This window comes from Mytilus edulis, chromosome 9, assembly GCF_963676685.1.
Source record: "Mytilus edulis chromosome 9, xbMytEdul2.2, whole genome shotgun sequence".
NCBI lineage: Eukaryota > Metazoa > Mollusca > Bivalvia > Mytilida > Mytilidae > Mytilus > Mytilus edulis.
In genome coordinates, this window is record NC_092352.1 from 64,767,859 (window position 1) to 64,785,051 (window position 17,193).

General features: G+C 33.7%; 1 protein-coding gene across 1 annotated transcript in view; it reads right to left on the minus strand.

The window, feature by feature from the left end:
• The window catches only part of LOC139488815 (integrator complex subunit 10-like), a 195,579-nt gene that overhangs the window by 128,361 nt on the left and 50,025 nt on the right, over window positions 1-17,193 (minus strand). The window contains exon 4 of the mRNA XM_071274746.1: window positions 15,156-15,295. Within this exon, the coding sequence (XP_071130847.1) occupies window positions 15,156-15,295 (140 nt within the window). The remainder of the gene's footprint in view (window positions 1-15,155; window positions 15,296-17,193) is intronic.

Below are 17,193 nucleotides of genomic sequence, written 5' to 3' on the forward strand. Positions count from 1 at the left end.
GCAAGTTTTAATTTTTGCGGAAAACGATTTGAAGTTATACTTTTGTTTATTAAAAAAGTTAGTGATGGGGATATTATTTCTGCACTTAGCTTTAAAAATTTGGGACCTATTCCATCTAAACCTGCGGATTTATTAATATTAAGATGTTTTAGTTGAGAACACACCTCTCCAATGGAAATGAGTTTTAAATGAAAATTTTCAGTTTTCTTTAATTTTTCACTAGTAAAATTTTGTAGCATAGAAAAATCCATATCTGAAGTATTATTTCCAATAAGTTTTTCAGCTACGGATGAAAAATGAACATTAAGAGTATTTACAATATCTTGGTTGTTATAAACCGTTTGATTTTCATATTGCATTTTAGGTGGAAAAATATTATCCTCTTTTGGATTTAACTCTTTAATATGATTCCAAAGTTCTTTACTATTTTTGGAACTAGTTATGGCGTTTTGGTAATATTCCTTTTTTGCATTAAATATTAACGACGTTGTTTTATTACGCCACTTTTTAAAGTTTATCCAATCTTTTTTTGAATGATAAATATTCCTATATTGAATGGAGTTTTTAATTTCTTCATTAAACCATTCGGCTTGTTTAAATGTTTTTACTCTTTTAGTTTTCATTGGTGCATGCTTGTTTATAACTTGATTAAAAAGTTCATACCATTTGTCGACAGCAATATCAATATCATCTTCCATTTCAACAATATGAAAAGGGGTTTGATGTAAGTCTGTACAAAAGGCATCTTCATTAAATTTTTTGAAACACCTATACTTTATTTCGATATGATTTTCTTTTTTTATCTTTATATTGATTTTTCTATTTAAGCATACAGGATAGTGGTCACTTAAAGCATATGAAGGTACATGACAATGGACAATTAAAAAAAAATCTTGCTATTGCACAATATTTTGCAATTAGATATTTCTTGCTTACTATTCTGGACAAAGAAAGATAACTCTAATTAAAAAAAAATTTGCTATTTCACAATATTGTGCAATAAGATATTTCTTGCCATTGCGCAATACTGTGCAATTGAAAAGACTTGCTATTGCACAATACTTAATATAATAATTTTAGATCCTGATTTGGACCAACTTGAAAACTGGGCCCATAATAAAAAATCTAAGTACATTTTTGGATTCAGCATATCAAAGAACCCCAAGATTTCAATTTTTGTTAAAATCAGACTAAGTTTAATTTTGGACCCTTTGGACTTTAGTGTAGACCAATTTGAAAACAGGACCAAAAATGAAGAATCTACATACACAGTTAGATTTGGTATATCAAAGAACCCCATTTATTCAATTTTTGATGAAATCAAACAAAGTTTAATTTTGGACCCCGATTTGGACCAACTTGAAAACTGGGCCAATAATCAAGAATCTAAGTACATTTTTAGATTCAGCATATCAAAGAACCTAACTGATTCTTTTTTTGTCAAAATCAAACTAAGTTTAATTTTGGACCCTTTGGACCTTAATCCCAAGAGAAAACGAAAACGGGATCGATCGGGATCCCAATGCAATCCCGGTGAAATTGTCGGGATAAGCCAGGATAAGCATCTGGAGGCGGGATCCCATTCGGGATAAATATCTGAAACTGGGATCCCATTCGGGATAACTGTCTGAAGCCGGGATTCTAGTCTAGATGAAACGGGATAAATATCGGACACTGGGATCCCAATCGGAACTGTTTACAGCCGGGATCCCAATCGGGAAAACTGTGTAATGATGGAATCCCAGTCTAGTTAAAACGGGAAATTGTATGAACCATAATTAATTTATGTTGTTGAAAATATGCAAGTGTTTTGTTTGTGTATACATATGTCTCTAATAACATCAAGTATAGGTTATTGGTGTTAATTAACAATGAGTATGACACCAAAGCTGTCAGGTGAAGCCAATCACATTTAAGTGTCACTTAATATTCAGTTTGACAGATATTTATAAGTCAGAAAAATGCCGAGATTTTCGCGATAAAAATGACAGGGCGTCCGAGGAAATGTCAACGAGTGTTTTGCCAGACAAGCTTGGGCGTTTCTAATGTTCCCCAAGTTCTCATAAGTGCGTTTCTATTAGTTGTCGTCCGGCATCAATGATAAGATAATGACTGACGTCATAAAACGTTGGTTTCTCAACTTATGTAAAATGTAAAAAAAATCATGACCACGTGCTTTGTTTTCAATTGTACTGAACAGTTCGACCCAAGAAAATACTGTCCTAAATATAAATGCGGCCACTATCTTATCCGCATGCACCAGGTGCCGATTACTAAAGTATTCTTTTCTTATATTTAGTAAAAACTGGCCAGTAATTAATACTTTTATGCGATACCCTTAATTTTTTTATAATACCGTTACGGAGACAGATCAACTTGGCCGATATAATTTGGGGCGAGATTGTCACGTCGACGTTTGTGTACTGGTAAAAACGTCATCAAAATTTGTTTACGCTGAATTATGGACAGGACGAAGATGAAGATGTTTTCAGATAAGTGCATTAATAATTTAATTTAACATGTGTATATGTGCATATAATGATTATAAAAATAATTTATTGAGGAACTATGATTTGTATGGTTCTCATCAGCAAATCAACATCAGAAAGTAAACTGAAAATATATTTATTTTTAACATATACAATGAATAAACTTGTTAACTTGTCACATAACAGGCATAAATAGTAGGTATGTCAAAATTTAATTCAGTTGTGTGTATGTTTATTTGGTGAAAATAATAAGTCGCTATAGTTATTTATCGCCAGGGGATAAAAAAGGGGGAAGGTAATTAATTTGCAAAAAAATTCAAATAACCTTCCAAGACTTCATAATTATTTGGACTAGCTTCCAATCTACTGTATTCTATAAACATTAAACATGCAATAATATTTCTATTGAATTTGTTGCTTCAAAACGTATTGAACAAATGATTCTTTGTGGATTTTTTTGATACTTTTAGGGGATATACTGATCTTTTTAAATGGAGCTTCCAACGAAACAGATTGCATGCAGATATTCCAGTTACCATAATTTACTCAGTAATTCTAGTTGGAAGTACAGAGACAGCAAATTGATTAACAGAAAGGAAAACATGACATGTATCCTTTTGCATAAATAACCCAGGATTCCCAGTGGTAGTGCAATTTGAATTGGTGCATGTATATCCTGCTGGTATTTATTTTTGGGATCCCGCTTTTTTTTCCGGGAATCCCAGTATATTTCCACTGGGATTTACATTGGGATCCCGCTTCTTTTACGGGAATCCCGAAATTTATCCCAATACATTTACATCGGGATCCCGCTTATTTAGCGGGAATCCCGAAATTTTATCCCAGTGGGATCCCAATCAAAATCCCACAATATCCCAGTGGGATCCCACATAATTCCACTGGGATAAAATTTCAGGAATCCCGGACTTTTGGCGGGATTCCCGAAATTTTATCCCGGTGGAATTAGGTGGGATCCCACTTGGAATCCCATCAAAATTCCAGACGGGATTCCAGTGGAATTCCAGATTTATTTTCTCTTGGGATGTAGACCAATTTGAAAACGGGACCAAAAGTTAAGAATCTACATACACAGTCATGACAGTTAGATTCGGCATATCAAAGAACCCCAATTATTCAATTAGGATGAAATCAAACAAAGTTTAATTTTGGACCCTTTGGGCCCCTTATTCTGTTGGGACCAAAACTCCCAAAATCAATACCAACCTTCCTTTTATGGTCATAAACCTTGTGTTTAAATTTCATAGATTTCTATTTACTTATACTAACGTTATGGTGTGAAAACCAAGAAAAATGCTTATTTGGGTCCCTTTTTGGCCCCTAATTCCTAAACTGTTGGGACCTAAACTCCCAAAATCAATACCAACCTTCCTTTTGTAGTCATTAACATTGTGTTTAAATTTCATTGATTTCTATTTACTTAAACTAAAGTTATTGTGCGAAAACCAAGAATAATGCTTATTTGGGCCCTTTTTTGGCCCCTAATTCCTAAACTGTTGAAACCAAAACTCCCAAAATCAATCCCAACCGTTCTTTTGTGGTCATAAACCTTGTGTCAAAATTTCATAGATTTCTATTAACTTAAACTAAAGTTATAGTGCGAAAACCAAGAAAATGCTTATTTGGGCCCTTTTTGGCCCCTAATTCCTAAACTGTTGGGACCAAAACTCCCAAAATCAATACCAACCTTCCTTTTGTGGTCATAAACCTTGTGTTAAAATTTCATAGATTTCCATTCACTTTTACTAAAGTTAGAGTGCGAAAACTAAAAGTATTCGGACGACGACGATGACGCAGACGACGATGCAGACGACGCAGACGACGACGCCAACGTGATAGCAATATACGACGAAAAATGTTTTAACTTTTGCGGTCGTATAAAAATTACGAAAAGTTGTTCAATATTGACTATAAAGGACAATAACTCCTTGAGGAGTTTTCCGACAATTTTGGTCATGTTGACTTATTTGCAGATCTTACTTTGCTGAACATTATTGCTGTTTACACTTCATCTCTATCTATAATAGTATTCAAGATAATAACCAAAAACTGCAAAATTTCCTTAAAATTACCAATTTTAGGGCAGCAACCCAACAACGGGTTGTAGGATACATCTGAAAATTTGATAGGGATAGATCTTATTCTGATGGACATTTAAATCTTGAAATATTTGCCCTAAATGTCTTCCCAAGAGAAAATAAATCTGGAATTCCACTGGAATCCCGGCTGGAATTTTGATGGGATTCCAAGTGGGATCCCACCTAATTCCACCGGGATAAAATTTCGGGAATCCCGCCAAAAGTCCGGGATTCCCGAAATTTTATCCCGGTGGAATTAGGTGGGATCCCACTGGGATATTGTGGGATTTTGATTGGGATCCCACTGGGATAAAATTTCGGGATTCCCGCTAAATAAGCGGGATCCCGATGTTAATGTATTGGGATAAATTTCGGGATTCCCGTAAAAGAAGCGGGATCCCGATGTAAATCCCAGTGGAAATATACTGGGATTCCCGGAAAAAAAAGCGGGATCCCAAAAATAAATACCAGCAGGATATACATGCACCAATTTAAATTGCACTGCCACTGGGAATCCTGGGTTATTTATGCAAAAGGATACATGTCATGTTTTCCTTTCTGTTAATCAATTTGCTGTCTCTGTACTTCCAACTAGAATTGCTGAGTAAATTATGGTAACTGGAATATCTGCATGCAATCTGTTTCGTTGGAAGCTCCATTTAAAAAGATCAGTATATCCCCTAAAAGTATCAAAAAAATCCACAAAGAATCATTTGTTCAATACGTTTTGAAGCAACAAATTCAATAGAAATATTATTGCATGTTTAATGTTTATAGAATACAGTAGATTGGAAGCTAGTCCAAATAACTATGAAGTCTTGGAAGGTTATTTTAATTTTTTGGCAAATTAATTACCTTCCCCCTTTTTTATCCCCTGACGATAAATAACTATCGCGACTTATTATTTTCACCAAATAAACATACACACAACTGAATTAAATTTTGACATACCTACTATTTATGCCTGTTATGTGACAAGTTAACAAGTTTATTCATTGTAAATGTTGAAAATAAATATATTTTCAGTTTATGCTATGTTGATTTGCTCAGATAAAAACCATACAAATCATAGTTCCTCAATAAATTATTTTTATAATCATTAGATGCACATGTACACATGTTAAATTAAATTATTAATGCACTTATCTGAAAACATCTTCATCTTCGTCCTGTCCATAATTCAGCGTAAACAAATTTTGATGACGTTTTTACCAGTACACAAACGTCGACGTGACGATATCGCCCCAAATTATATCGGCCAAGTTGATCTGTCTCCGTAACGGTATTATAAATAAATTAAGGGTATCGCATAAAAGTATTAATTACTGGCCAGTTTTTACTAAATATAAGAAAATTATACTTTATTAATCGGCACATGGTGCATGCGGATAAGATAGTGGCCGCATTATTTAGGACAGTAGTCAGTATTTTCTAGGGTCGAACTGTCCCGCGGCAGTACAGTTGAAAACAAAGCACGTGGTTATGATTTTTTACAGTTTACATAAGTTGAGAAATCAAAGTTTTACGATGTCGATCATTATCTTATCATTGATGCCGGACGACAACTAATAGAAACGCACTTATGGGAACTTGGGGAACAACAGAAACGCCCAAGCTTTTCTGGCAAAACACTCGTTGACATTTCTCGGACGCCCTGCCATTTTTATCGCGAAAATCTCTGCATTTTTCTGCCTTATTAATATCTGTCAAACTGAATATTAAGTGACACTTAAATGTGATTGGCTTCAACTGACAGCTTTGGTGTCATACGCATTGTTAATTAACACCAATAAAAATAAAATTGAAAATGGAAGTGGGGAATGTGTCAAAGAGACAACAACCCGACCACAGAAACACTTACATATTTTCAACAACATAATATATGGTTCATACAATTTCCCGTTTTAACTAGACTGGGATCCCAGCTTCAGACAGTCATCCCGATTGGGATCCCGGCTTTAAACAGTTCCGATTGGGATCCCAGCTTCAGACAGTTACCCCGATTGGGATCCCAGTGTCCGATATTTATCCCGTTTCATCTTGACTGGAATCCCGGCTTCAGACAGTTATCCCGAATGGGATCCCAGTTTCAGATATTTATCCCGAATGGGATCCCGCCTCCAGATGCTTATCCCGGCTTATCCCGACAATTTCACCGGGATTGCATTGGGATCCCGATGGATCCCGTTTTCGTTTTCTCTTGGGTTAGTTTTAAAGATGTAAAGCAAAAACTGCATTTTACCACTATGTTCTAATTTTAGCCATGTTGGCCATTTTGTTTAGTAGGCGGGGTCATCGGACACATTTTTAAAATTATATACCACAATTATGATTGTGGCCAAGTAAGTTTAAATTTGGCGGAGTAGTTTCAGAGAAGAAGATTTTTGTACAAGTTACAAAAAATGATGAAAAAGTTGTTAAAATTGACTATAAAGGCAATAACTCCAAAAAAAACCATAGCTGAACATTATTGCTGTTTACAGTTTCTATCTATAATAGTATTCCAGATAATAACCAAAAACTGCAAAATTTCCTTAAAATTACCAATTCAGGGGCAGTAACCAGGGGTGTGGAAATATTTGCTGTGGGCACTTGTCCCTGGGCAAGTAAAACTGTAAAGTTAACTTGTCCGGAAAAAAAGTTACTTGCCCTGATGGTCCCAATAAATATTGAAGTATTTCATTGTAGTTAATATATGATTCTTAGTACTGTTACAACTGCATCACAAACAAGTGAAATCCATTTGTTTATTATGTGTAAAAATTTAGTAAAGTAGGTCAACATCTATGGGACAAAAACCTTACAGCAAACCAACCAATGAAATAACATGTAAAGGTAATTTTTGAAGCAGTTTTGGAATAAAAATTGTAGCCAGTAGGTACATATAATGATATACAAGTTTAGAGGACAGTGAGTGAAGAAATGGAAATTAAATAATGGATAAACTATTGACTTTTTTGTTGTTTCTCTCAACTGATCAACACACTTGTTTTTTTATTTTGTTTTTTTTTATAATTGTATTGATGGGAAATTAAACCGTCCCTTCCATTTACCACTCTTGACAACAAATAATGTTGACCTTTGATCTATAAATATAAAGACAAAAAAATATTTATTTTCCGAATTTCCATCCTAGATAGCCAGGTGCAATCTGATATTCACGATGTCTGAAATTCTCGCTTCCGTATTTTTTTTTAATACTCCTTATCCTCCATTTGCGTTTTAGGGTTTTTACTCGACTCATTACTCTTTTTGTCTTGCCCGGTGTTTTATAAAGTATTTATCAATCTGAATCTCGATACAAAATCATATAAAATGACACTTCCGGTACATGATGGATAAAACCTAATCGACCATCCCGTGTCAATGGACAAAACCAATGCAATACTCGGGTTCGCATACTTATTTTTATTTATTTTGTTAATCTATCTATTTTCGGTATTATGTAATATTTATCGTCATGAACCATTGGTTTCTTTTACATAAATTGAACATCTTTAAGTGAGAGGTTTAGCTAGCTATAAAACCAGGTTCAATCCACCATTTTCTACATTAGAAAATGCCTGTACCAAGTCAGGAATATGACAGTTGTTAACCATTCGTTTGATGTGTTTGGACTTTTGATTTTGCCTTTTGATTTTGGATTTTCCTTTTGAATTTTCCTCGGAGTTCGGTATTTTTGTGTTTTTACTTTATATATTTGAACATGTTGAAATTAGTTCTATATTTCTGTTGGAATTGAACTTTGTCTTTTATATTATTTTACTTGTCCACGGGCAACCCAGACAAAAATAATTACTTGTCAGGTTGTTCAAATGTACGAGTCGGGCGAGTCGGGCATAGCATTTCCACACCCCTGGCAACCCAACAATAGGTTGTCCGATTCATCAAGGCAGATAGATCTTGACCTGATCAACAATTTTACCCATGTCAGTTTTGCTCTAAATGCTTTGGTTTTAAAGATATAAATATTGGTAGGCTGGGTCATCGGACACATTTTATAAACTGTAAACCACAATGATAATTGTGGCCAAGTTTGGTTAAATTTGGCAAAGTAGTTTCAGAGAAGAAGATTTTTAGAAAAGTAACAAAAAATGACGAAAAGTTGTTAAAAATTTACTATAAAGGGCAATAACTCCTTAAGGGGTCGACTGACCATTTTGGTCCTTTTGACTTATTTGTAGGTCTTACTTTGCTGAACATTATTGCTGTTTACAGTTTATCTCTATCTATAATAGTATTCAAGATAATAACCAAAAACTGCAAAATTTCCTTAAAATAACCATTTCACAGGCAGCAACCCAACAACAGGTTGTCCGATTCGTCTGAAAATTTTAGGGCAGATAGATCTTGACCTGATCAACAATTTTACCCCGTCAGATTTGCTCTAAATGCTTTGGTTTTTGAGTTATAAGCCAAAAACTGCATTTTACCCCTATGTTCTATTTTTAGCCATGGCGGCCATCTTGGTAGGTTTGACGGGTCACGCCACACATTTTTTAAACTAGATACCCCAAGGATGATTGTGGCCAAGTTTGGTAGAATTTGGCCAAGTAGTTTCAGAGGAGAAGATTTTTGTAAAAGTTTACGGACGACGGACGCCAACCCCTGCGAGATGAAATTCATGAACTGATGAACCACCATGAACTGTTCATGAATGTTCATGAACAATGCATGACTGTTCATAATGAGTTCATTAAGTTTCGTTCATGAATTTAGTTCATGAATAGTTCATAAAATGCAGTTCATGAATATTTTCTGAACTTTAATGAACTGTAAGTCAGTTCATAATGTTCATAAATTGTTCATAACACATGTTCATGAACATTTTATGAACTTTAATGAATAAATGAATACATAAAGTTTATAAAAAAATTCATAAATTTGACTGTCATACAAGTTCTCATAAAATTTGACATCCATTACATTGTATCATGACATCACAATTAAAGTGCTTTTAGCATGACCTCTAGTTTATTCATTTACAGATCTTGAGATCATTTTGAGACAAAATTCAGTTGAATAGCAAAAGTGTAAATACATGTATGAGGGGGAGGACAGGGGTAAGGGAGACAGGGAGGAAGGGTGTAGGAGAAAGGAGAAAGGGTGTAGGAGAAAGGAGAAAGGGGGTAGGAGAAAGGAGAGGAAGGCTGGGAGAAAGAGAAAAAGTTGGAGAAAAAAAATAAAATATGAAAAAATAAAATATCTCTCTTTTTTGTGGTAAATTAAAGAAAATAAAATAATCATTAAAAAAAAATCATTTAACAACAGATATTAGCTCAGCACCTTTTTCTTTTTTTCATACTATGCCAGAAGAGTGTTACATTTTTAGAGTCATACAAAATTTGGGACTCACTTTGAAGTTTTGTAACTTACTTTGAGCTGGAGATGTTTCTCATGTTTCGTTTTTACAATCATGACAAATTTGGTAAACTTAATTTCTTTCTTCTAAAGATGTAATTTCTGATTGTCTCTCAAAGTTCAAACATGTGCCTTTCTTAACCATCATACGGCACATAGAGGAACTTGGAAAATAAGGACAGATTAATGACAATTCATTCTTTCCCAAACATTGCAGACTGGTGTCAATAATTATCATTATTAATGAATTACGTTTACCTATTGTAAAACGCTTCAATGACTTTGACAAAAGATTACAATGTAGACAAATGATTACAAGTGACTGGGAATAGAAAAACGTCATAATGACGTCAGCAAAATGATGTTTTTGACGCTTACAATACAAATGAAGATGTTTGATGAGGAGTGAAGTAATATAGCTGTCAAAACAAAGCAGATTTGTTATCAGATAAGTAAATTATATATATTTTGATTATATTTTTTTGCTGAATAACTATTTGTTGAAGCATTTTATAATAATTATTGATTAATTAAAATAAATATAAAACACCAGAAAGTAGCCTTTACATTTTACAGTGTTAGTTTAATGATTTCCATTCAGGAATAACTGATAGATTTGTACAATATATTGTATTTCAAGGTAAAAATAATTCATGCTTCAGCCACTCTTATGATTGTGTGTGGGTAAATTAAAAGGGGAAAAAGGGGGGTAGGTACATTATTTGAAATGTCATGAAAAGGCTGAAGTGATATTCATGTTATTAATCTTACTCTATTGATATTTTAATAAAAACAACATTTATTAAATTAAATTATTACATTGTATTATACCTGTTAGAAACTGTTTAATCTTGAGTGCTTATTTATAAAAACAAATATCAAGGACTTTTGATTCTTTGTGGAGTGATTTTTGATTTTGCAGGGGGAAACTCAGATGCATTTATTGATTAAAAGATCTGTTCAACTGTGAAGAATTTCAAGCAGAACAACTGCACCAAGATGTTATTTAGCATTTCTAGTTGGAAGTCCTGATACAGCAATTTTAATTACAGACAGGAAGAGAAGTTTACTTATGATAATAACACAAAAAATGAAAATTCAAAAAAATCCTTTTAAATTATTTCATGAACTTTAGATGAACAGTTCATGAACTACAAGTGGACAGACAATGTTCATGAATTAAATTACTAATGAACAGTTCATAAACACAGTAGTTCATGTGTTCATGAATGATTCATGGACTGGTATGGTTCATGAACAAATTCATGAACAAATTCATGAATCATTCATAAAAAAATTCAGGAACTATACATGAACAGGACATAAACTACAAATGGACAAGCGTGTTCATGAACTATAAAATCAAGAACAATTCATGAATAATAAAAGTTCAAGAACTATTTTTGTTCATGAACTTTAATGAACCAAAGAGTTCATGAACACTTTCTGTTCATGAATAGTTCATTATTCACTGGTTCATGAACGTGCTTGTCCATTTGTAGTTCATGTCTAGTTCATTAACTGTTCATGAATCTTTTATGAACAATTCATGAATTATGTTCATGAATCATTCATGAATCATCCATGAACATTCATGAACTATTCATAATCATTTCGCAGGGGAAGTGATGAGAAAAGCTCACTTGACCTTTCAGGTCAGGTGAGCTAAAAATTAACTATGAAGGGCAATAACTCCTTAAGGGGTCAATTGACTATTTTGGTCATGTAAAATTATTTGTAGATCTTATTTTGCTGAACGTTATTGCTGTATACAGTTTATCTCTATCTATAATAATATTCAAGATAATAACAAAAAACGGCAAAATTTCCTTAAAATTACCAATTCAGGACAGTAACCTAACAACGGGTTATCCGATCCATCCGAAAACATCAGGGCAGATAGATCTTGACCTGATAAACAATTAAACCCTGTCAGATTTTCTCTTAATGCTTTGGTTTTTGAGTTATTATAAGCCAAAAACTGCATTTTACCCCTATGTTCTATTATTAGTCGTGGCAGCCATTTTGGTTGATTGGCCAGGTCATGCCACACATTTTTTTAAACAAGTTACCCCAATGATGACTGTGGCCAAGTTTAGTTTAATTTGGCCCAGTAGTTTCAGAGAAGAAGATTTTTGTAAAAGATTACTAAGATTTACGAAAAATGGTTAAAAATTGACTATAAAGGTCAATAACTCCTAAAGGGGTCAACTGACCATTTTGGTCATGTTGACTTATTTGTAAATCTTACTTTGCTGAACATTATTGCTGTTTACAGTTTATCTCTATCTATAATAATATTCATGATAATAGCCAAAAACAGCAAAATTACCTAAAATTACCAGTTCAGGGGCAGCAACCCAATAAAGGGTTGTCGGATTCATCTGAAAATTTGAGGGCAGATAGATCTTGACCTGATAAACAATTTTACTCCCGTCAGATTTGCTCTAAATGCTTTGTTTTTTGAGCTATAAGCCAAAAACTGCATTTTACCCCTATGTTCTATTTTTAGCCATGGCGGCCATCTTGGTTGGTTGGCCGAGTCACGCCACACATTTTTAAAACTAGATACCCCAATGATGATTGTGGCCAAGTTTGGTTTAATTTGGCCCAGTAGTTTCAGAGGAGAAGATTTTTGTAAAAGTTAACGACGACGGACGACAGACGCCAAGTAATGGGAAAAGCTCACTTGGCCCTTCGGGCCAGGTGAGCTAAAAAGGGAATGTGTCAGAGAGACAACAACATGACCAAAGAGAAAACTAGAGGCTCTAAAGAGCCTGTGTCGCTCACCTTGGTCTATGTGAATATTAAACAATGGACACAAATGGATTCATGACAAAATTGTGTTTTGGTGATGGTGATGTGTTTGTAGATCTTACTTTACTAAACATTGTTGCTGCTTACAATTATCTCTATCTATAACAGTACTTTCTGTGGAAAATGTTATTGAAAATCTTCAAATTTTAAGAAAATTGTTAAAAATTGACTATGAAGGGCAATAACTCCTTAGGGGGTCAATTGATTATTTTGGTCAAACTGACTTATTTTTAGTTCTTACTTTGCTGTACATTATTGCTGTTTACAGTTTATCTCTATCTATAATAATATTCAAGATAATAACAAAAAAACAGCAAAATTTCCTCAAAATTACCAATTCAGGGGCAGCAACCTAACAACCGATTATCTGATTCATCTGAAAATTCCAGGGCAGATAGATCGTGACCTGATCAACAATTTTACTTCCTGTCAGATTTGCTCTTAATGCTTTGGTTTTTGAGTTATAAGCCAAAAACTGCATTTTACCCCATGTTCTATTTTTAGCCATGGCGGCCATCTTGGTTTGTTGGTCGAGTTACCGGACACATTTTTTTTAACTAGATACCCCAATGATGATTATGGCTAAGTTTGGTTAAATTTGGCCCAGTAGTTTCAGAGGAGAAGATTTTTCTAAAAGATTACTAAGATTTACGAAAAATGGTTAAAAATTGACTATAAAGGGCAATAACTCCTAAAGTGGTCAACTGACTATTTTGGTCATGTTGACTTATTTGTACATCTTACTTTGCTGAACATTATTGCTGTTTAAAGTGTATCTCTATCTATAATAATATTCAAGATAATAACAAAAAAACAGCAAAATTTCCTCAAAATTACCAATTCAGGGGCAGCAACCTAACAACCGATTATCCGATTCATCTGAAAATTCCAGGGCAGATAGATCGTGACCTGATCAACAATTTTACTTCCTGTCAGATTTGCTCTTAATGCTTTGGTTTTTGAGTTATAAGCCAAAAACTGCATTTTACCCCATGTTCTATTTTTAGCCATGGCGGCCATCTTGGTTTGTTGGTCGAGTTACCGGACACATTTTTTTAACTAGATACCCCAATGATGATTATGGCTAAGTTTGGTTAAATTTGGCCCAGTAGTTTCAGAGGAGAAGATTTTTCTAAAAGATTACTAAGATTTACGAAAAATGGTTAAAAATTGACTATAAAGGGCAATAACTCCTAAAGTGGTCAACTGACCATTTTGGTCATGTTGACTTATTTGAACATCTTACTTTGCTGAACATTATTGCTGTTAAAAGTGTATCTCTATCTATAATAATATTCAAGATAATAACCAAAAACAGCAAAATTTCCTTAAAATTACAATTTCAGGGGCAGCAACCCAACAACGGAATGTCCGATTCATCTGAAAATTTCAGGGCAGATAGATCTTGACCTGATGAACAATATTACACCATGTCAGATTTGCTCTAAATGCTTTGGTTTTTGAGTTATAAGCCAAAAACTGCATTTTACCCCTATGTTCTATTTTAATCCATGGCGGCCATCTTGGTTGGTTGACCGGGTCACCGGACACATTTTTTAAACTAGATACCCCAATGATGATTATGGCCAAGTTTGGTTAAATTTGGCCCAGTAGTTTCAGAGGAGAAGATTTTTGTAAAAGTTAACGACGCCGGACGCCGGACGCCGGACGCCGGACGCCAAGTGATGAGAAAAGCTCACTTGGCCCTTCGGGCCAGGTGAGCTAAAAAAGCAGAAGGCCAACAATAGGACTTCAATACAGCGAGAAAAACCTGCATCCAGGGGTTCTTTAGCTGGCCCCTAAGCAACCATGTATGAGTCATTGAATATCTGTTTCACAATGATGCTACTACAAAGAAATAAAAAAAAAATCCCCTTCTTCATTTGGTTAATTGTTTCAATTTAAATGACCTCTACTTTTGTTTCTTAGCATTGTTGACACTGCCTTCAAAGTGAAGAAGATTTCATACTTTTACTTTACTTAAAAGTATACTTTTTTAAATGAATATATAAATGTCACATATGTTACAAAAGAGGGACGAAAGATACCAGAAGGACAGTTAACAATGTTGGTAGGTAAAAGAAGGCATCCAGAATCAATTTTATAATGGTCAAACTATCTTCTGTTGTATCTTTCTGGATGCTCTCGTATATCATATTTTTTAATAAAAAAAAAATTTAACCTGTGTCACATTCTAAAATATAACTATGATGTCCCATTTAATGTCATGGCTTATATTGGAAAAAGCCACCATTTTGAAATTTTGATACACCCAGAACTTTTACCCTGCCAAATTTGGTGCTTTTATCATCAAACCAACAATTGTGTCACTGTTCTGCAAGATTATCTAGCTATAGGCTTAATAAAAAGATAATCAAATCCACCAACTTACCCCATGTTCATTGACCAGGGTATTGAACTTTCTCATGGCCAGCAATAGAAGTCTACACTGTTCTAATATATCTGTCATCTTATTAGAGAGACTGATCAACATCTGGCATTGTGTTGGTGTCGTCAGTGCTGCAAAAATCTCTAAAAAAAATAGGCATACATTGTGTTATCAAAATCTTAATAAAAAATTAGCTACTGACACAGAAAAGAATACATATTTGATTGCAGTAAAGTATTCCCTCAAAATCTTCATGTGAAAATCCATACTATTAGAAGGCTCACAAACATGTTCAACCCTGCCACATTCAATTTCAATAACTATAGTGCTTTTAACTCCTTTTCATGGAGGAAATACTCAAATAAGTACTTGTTATGTATTAAACATGCTTATAAAGATGTTTGAAAATTTTTACCTATGCATGGTATTTTGACACTCCTGCAATGGTATATTGAACTCCTTCCTATACATGATGAATTTGAAGAATTATAGTTATTCTTACTCCTTTACATAGTTATAATACAGCAATATCAAAGTAGTTGTAATGTATTAAACAGGCTTATAAATTGATAATTTAGTCTTAGATGTATGATTTTTTTTATTAGTTGTTAGTGGCTTTGAACTAGCTGTCATTAACTGTGAGTACTCTCGAATCAGTACTGACTGTATTTTTGTTGTTATAATAACCAATCAGACTTGACCTTGGGCCTTAAACAGCCACACTTTAAACTACTATGGGTCATTTTAGCGTAGACATTAGAGCGCAGTTTAGCGCAGGATTAATATGTTCACCTGTATTTTCTATAGCCCATTTTAGCGATGACTTACCTGGTTGAATAATACTTACTAAAACCATGAACAGAAATTTATTCTGACTTATAAACTATGTTTAAGTTATTTATACTAGAACACACCCATGATATCGCGGGTTCGTGACTGAATTAAAGTATATAACTATGCGCAAGCCTTATTTTAGTATTAGTATTTTCATCTGATAAAGTCATGCCGATTATAAGATACAAAGTTTTCTCTGCTATCAAATCTTTCTGTTTGAACCCGTCGAACCGGAACTTATCAATTATTGGTAATATTAATTATTTAGAAAGCAAAAGGTCCTGGAATGGAGTATTTTTTAATCAACAGCATTGTCCTTTATTAGTTATAAATAAAGTTGAATTCTTTGATTCGCTGTTTTACGCCATGCCCGCTAAATAATTGAACACTGTACCTATACGCCTTATTTTTAGTCACAGATTTTTAGTATTCGTATTGTTATCTTAGAAAGTCTTACTGATTAAAATACTACAATAGGTAAGAATTTGACAATTTAGTAGTGTCAACCCTGTGATTATGACCCGTGTATATAGCATATTAATCCTGAATACACCGTTTGGTTTGTACTATATTAGTTATATATAAAGTTGAATTCTTTGATTCGTTGTTTTTACGTGATGACGGCTGACAAATTGGACCTTGTAATTTAAGTATTATAGATGCTCACTTTGGTTCACCATGATAATAAATGTTGTTGAAACTAACAGTTATTTATGTTTTTATTGACACTATCAAATTGCAACCAATATTAACATATATAAATATATATTTAGTAAAGACAAATGTGCAACACAATACAGAGAAGAAAGAACAGTTCCTTCCAGCAATTTTATGAACAATATTGTGTGTAATCCCCTCTCATTGGGCTTTTACGTTTCTGCAATTTTGGCAAAAATCCAGTTTTACGTTTCCGCATTTTCGTGCATTACTTTTCCGAAATAAATAGATATTACTTTTCCTCATTTTCCTCATTGCGTTCAATATTTGTTTTGCAATATGTTGCTTAGATATTTGGTATATGATATCGAACAGTTTATGCACTTTTGAAATTTACCCTGCGTAACCGAATACTTTTCTTTGTAGGAGTTATCTCCCCAAACACTGTTTTCCTTGTGTCCACTACTCCTTCACAACCGTAAAAGATCACGACAAATTTATTTTACAAAATTGCTCATTATATCCTTCGCATGATTTGTCCTATTTTGAC